The sequence below is a fragment of the Mytilus edulis genome, chromosome 10 (assembly GCF_963676685.1).
Source record: "Mytilus edulis chromosome 10, xbMytEdul2.2, whole genome shotgun sequence".
NCBI classification, from domain to species: Eukaryota; Metazoa; Mollusca; class Bivalvia; order Mytilida; family Mytilidae; genus Mytilus; species Mytilus edulis.
The window spans coordinates 11318461-11323815 of NC_092353.1; the positions used below are offsets into that span (position 1 = coordinate 11318461).

The 5355-nt window shown below is 33.4% G+C and overlaps 1 protein-coding gene across 1 annotated transcript; it reads left to right on the plus strand.

Moving 5' to 3' along the window:
- Positions 1-2772: 2772 nt before the first annotated feature.
- On the plus strand, positions 2773-4056 carry LOC139492578 (uncharacterized protein KIAA1958-like). Its single transcript, XM_071280732.1, has 2 exons — positions 2773-3087; positions 3619-4056. Exons 1-2 carry the CDS (start codon positions 2773-2775, stop codon positions 4054-4056), a joined length of 753 nt encoding a protein of 250 aa, XP_071136833.1.
- The last annotated feature ends 1299 nt before the right edge of the window (positions 4057-5355 follow it).

A 5355-nucleotide genomic window follows, 5' to 3' on the forward strand; every position in this document is an offset into this window, starting at 1 on the left:
AAAAAGTTAAATGGTCGTTCATTTATAGGCATCATTAGTAAACATTCAAATCAAGGTCTTTAATTTTGGGCTGATATGTAGAAAATCACTCAAGTTAACATATCTAATTTTACTAATAAGTTATCATTTGACATGCACAAAAAAATCCTTTCGTTCGGGATAAATCTCAACTTAAGTAGTTTTATGCATATTAGCCCTGGTATGTATATCAAAGCAAGTAAAGTAAAGAAAAGTATCTAATTTAATTTCGGGTTACATATGTAAGACTCAGATCGACGTCCGGTCTCTAATCGACGTCCGTTCCTCAAATCGACGGCCGTTCCTCAAATCGACGGCCGTTCCTCAAATCGACGTCCAAATGAGACGTCATAATAAAATAACATTCCAAATCGACGACCAATTTTATGCATATCTAATCGACGTCCATTTCTTGGCATTCTCTAATCGACGTCCGATTTTGAGCCTTTCTAATCAACTTCCGTTTTGGACACAGAATACAAAACTGAACTGAACAGCTCGTGTTTATCTTTTAAAACAAAAAAGTTATGTTTTTCTATCGAAAGGAAAAATATGTCCACAAATCCGTATTTTGAGGAAATATCCGAAATTTGAACCTCAATTTACTTAAAAAGTAGCACATGAAGGTTATTTTTTATAACATATTTTGTTTAATCAGGTAAAAAATAGCCTACATGCAAATTTTCATCAAAATTTCAATATGAGATCAAAACTGTATCGTATGCCCTTAAAAAGAAATGTATGTGTGTGTGTGTGTGTGTTTTAATTTGTTACATACTACACTAAGTATGTAAACAGGTTGTGATATCAATTTTTAAATTTAAGAGATTGGTATTATTTCCAGAGGGACAACTATACACCAGAGTTCAAATAAAATGGATGTGAGCAAAATTAAATTGAATGATAAACCATACGGCTTTCAACAATGATAAAAACCCATAACGCAAAGGCTATAAAAGGCCACAACATAAAAAATGTAAACAATTCAAATAAGAAACTTAACGGTCTTATTTATAATAAAAAAACAATTCCGAAAAAAATATATGACAGACATAAACCATCGAAAACCAATGCACTGCAGGCCCATACATAATATGTCGGGGTTTAACATGTGCGTGAGCACTTAACCTAGAACAGTGGTTTAATCGCACAAGATAAAAACATTATGCCAATTTCTTGCGTTCACGTGTGTAAAACTCAGAAATTTTGTTGAAAAAGGCCGAATTATAATACTCTCAAAACAATTGGCTGTGCTTCTTTATTTTGTCTATTTATGAAAACTGAATAAAGCTCCTAGATGTCGTTTGGTTTTCTTTGTCGTTGGGTTGCTTACTCATTTCATACACTTACATGCAGTCACATTGGACGTCGATTAGAGAATCAAAATATTGGATGTCGATTTAAGAATGTGACGTCAGATTTGGACGTCGATTTGAGGAACGGACATCGATTTGAGAAATGGACATCGATTAGAGGCCGGACGTCGATCTGAGTCTAACACATATATACACAATAACAAGTAAAATGATCTTTTAACTGCTAAATTTTGTCATATTTATATTCAAAAGAACGTTGGAATAAACTTATGAAATAAAGTAGATGATTATCAAGTTTAAACGGATAATTGTTTAATCGTTACTCACTAATGTAGTCCACGCTATAGTAATCACAATATACACTTGTTTACAATTTTGGAACATCGTAGGTGTGTTCGAATAATAATTGTCACTTTAAATTCACCTAGTATACTAGTCAACAAAAGAAACGATACAAGGCATTCACGTTTTTTCCCATATAAAATGAAATATGATACACTGTTCCTAGGTAAATACTTGACCAATTGGTCTTATCTTAGTTATCAAAAGAATCGATTTAAGACTATTGAAATACAAGATTTTATTTACTAATATGTTATTTCAAAAATCATATTTCTTACCTAAAAATTCCAAAATCAATATCAGAAATTAATTTTTTTAACATGCTCTGCTAAATATTTTGAATACCTTTGCAGATTTTGAATACTTAATTCTCATCTTCGAAATAAAGATGCCGACTTTTTTGTCTTTATTTTCCGCAAAAAAAAAATGGACCCTTGTGTTCTATAAGGCAATAGATCTAACTTTCTAATTTGGCAAGATTATTTTTATCATATTTATTTGCTTCGTAAATGATTTCTTGTCATTTTATAATTGAACAGTATTTTCTAGCTTTATTATTTTATTATAAATTTGGGTTTAAATTTGTGTCTTGTGTCTTGTTTCTTTTGTCAGCTAGTATATTATACCATACAAAAAAGAAATGCACCACCCCTTCAAATTGAAATCCGAATATCAATTGTATGATATGAACTGTACAATGATAAAAATACCTCATAAGATAAAAATTTCACATCAAAAATTCTTTTTTTTTCCAGTTTAGCTGACAGTACTAAAAAGAAAATTAAATGGGCATTTAACCTGTTCAACACCTGGAAAACCCAAAGAAATGCAATAGCCGTTGCTGATCTCCGTCTTAACATAAGTATTATTTCGTCAGAGCTAGACATTGCTAGAAGTCATGACAAAGGACCAATTGTGTTTTGCTCTCTCTAGGTTCATATGTGAGATAAAAAAAGAAAATGGAGAGGAATATCCCGGTCAAACCCTTTATGAAATTTTGATAAACCTACAGTTGTATTTAGAAGGAAAGGGGAAATATGTCAAGTTTTTAAACGAAGATTGTTTTATCCAAATTAAGAACACACTTGATCACACGATGAAAGAACGAGCAAAAGCTGGGTTAGGAACACATAAGAAAAAAGCACAGGAAATTTCTTATGATGAAGAAAATATACTATGGGAGACAGGAATTTTAGGAAATAGTACACCGCAGAAACTTCTTGATACTACTATTTATTTATTTGGCCTAAATTTCGCACTTCGTGCTGGAAAGGAGCATCGAGATCTACAAATTGAAAATAGTCAAATATCAGAACACACAGACACCAATGGTGATTCCTACCTGGTTTACAGAGAGGATGTTTTTAAATCTAACCAAGGCGGGTTAAAATCTAGAAAGTGCAAACAAAAAGTAGTTTTTGCGTATGAGAACAAAGAAAATCCCGAGAGATGTATTGTTAAATTTTATAGAGACTACATATCTCATTGGTAAGTTTTCTATAGCGACAAGGGTTTATTTGCCAGTATACCTTTTTTTTATGTCGAAAATTTACCTTAAAATATTACCTAAACAATATGAATAAGGAAATGTGGTATAACGCAGATAATTGCCAATGACACAATTATCCGTCAAAGATCAAATAAAGTTGATGTACGTGATTAAAAAATTGTTTATCATTCAGAACAAGAATTCCTTTCCTGTTTATAGTTGGCCATAAAATGCACAGGCATGAAAATTTATGATAAAATTCAATTAAGTAAACTAAAGTCCTTATTTATTACAAAACAATTTTAGAAAAGAATAAAACAGACATCAATCAACAACAACCACTGACGGGATAGGCATATACAAGTAAATAAAAAAAAAAACGAGAAAGGGGGAGGCTTAGTAAGTTCTTAGAATTCATTCCAAACATATTATTAAGTGTTTTGTATTTTTCAGCCCAGAAAAAAAAAACCAAAACATGCCTTTTACTTGAAACCCTTATCAAAACCGACTGGTCAAGTTTGGTTTGCTGCTATGCCCGTGGGTATAAATATGCTGACAGCAACGATTGCAAGGTTATGCAAAGAAGCTGGACTGAAGGGATTCAGATCCAACCACTCGCTTCGTGCCACGGCTGCTACTAGGTTATATGAAGATGGTCAGGACGAGCAGCTAATATCTGAGATAACAGGCCACAAAAGTAATGCAGTTCGCGAATATAAAAGAACAAATACCGAAATGAAACGAAAGGCCAACCAGACAATCAACAGTAAGCCATCAGAACAAAAGAAACCCCGTTCAGAACTACAAATTAACAGTGCACCGTCTACCTTTCAAGTGCATGGCAATAATATCAACATCACGCTTCAACTTAATTTTGGTAATTCAAAGTAACGTGTGAAGGATTTTTACTCGATGCTGTTAAATACATTCAGTTTTGGACCAACTATCATTCTTGTGAAATAAATTGATGTACATGTATAAATATCTGATCATTTTCATAAAGTGTCTTATAAAGAAGAATGTATGAGAGTGCTTATACTTTATTAGATGTAGCCGTTAACCGTTAAAATGTTACCAATGACTTTTTTTACTCAATGCATTAGAAATAAAAATGAAATGTGCAAAAGAGACAACAACCCGAGAAAAGAGCAGAAAGCAAGCATTTTATTTAATTGACTTTCCAACACCAGGCAGAAGCTAGCGAACAATAGCTAGCGAACAATAAGCCAGCGAACAATAAGGCGATATATCGAGAAACCAAAAAACAGAATAAGACAACAACGGCCGTTAAATAAAAAAATATTTAAAAAGGCAGAAAATCAGTTAAAATATAGCAATTTAAACTCAATTTTGAAATGGTTTTTATCCATCTATTGATTTAACAAGTCGCATAACTTTTTAGGCTAATATTCAGTACCACAATAACTATGCATCTATCAACGGATTATTTGTAGGTGTAGGGCCACCTATGCACCCTCTTCAATTTAGAACGTATGTAAAAGTAGTCCTACCCTGTAAAATATAGCACCTTTTATGTCATTGTTTAATCTAGAGCTCAAAATTTGAAAAAAATGTCAAAAAATTAGGAGGGTCGGCCTATTCCAGGGCTTTTAGAGAGAAATAATGAGGGGTGTCACGGGGAATGACTATATAGGTCTTGTAGAGGAGAAACAGGCGCTTCTTGTGCGCTAGGTATCGAAGGGCGCTATGTTCAAAAATCTGAAACTAGAGCTCAAAATTTGAAAAAAATGTCAAAAATTGGGGGGGGGTCGGCCTATTCTAGGACTTCTAGAGAAAAATAATGAGGGGTGTCACGGGGTATGACTATATAGGTCTTGTAAAGGAGAAACCGGCGCTTCTTTTGCACTAGGTATCGAAGGGCGCTATGTTCAAAAATCTGAAACTAGAGCTCAAAATTTGAAAAAAATGTCAAAAAATTAGGGGGGTCGGCCTATTCTAGGACTTCTAGAGAAAAATAATGAGGGGTGTCACGGGGTATGACTATATAGGTCTTGTAGAAGAGAAACAGGCGCTTCTTTTGCACTAGGTATCGAAGGGCGCTATGTTCAAAAATCTGAAACTAGAGCTCAAAATTTGAAAAAAATGTCAAAGAAATAGGGGGGTCGGCCTATTCTAGGACTTCTAGAGAAAAATAATGAGGGGTGTCACGGGGAATGACTATATAGGTCT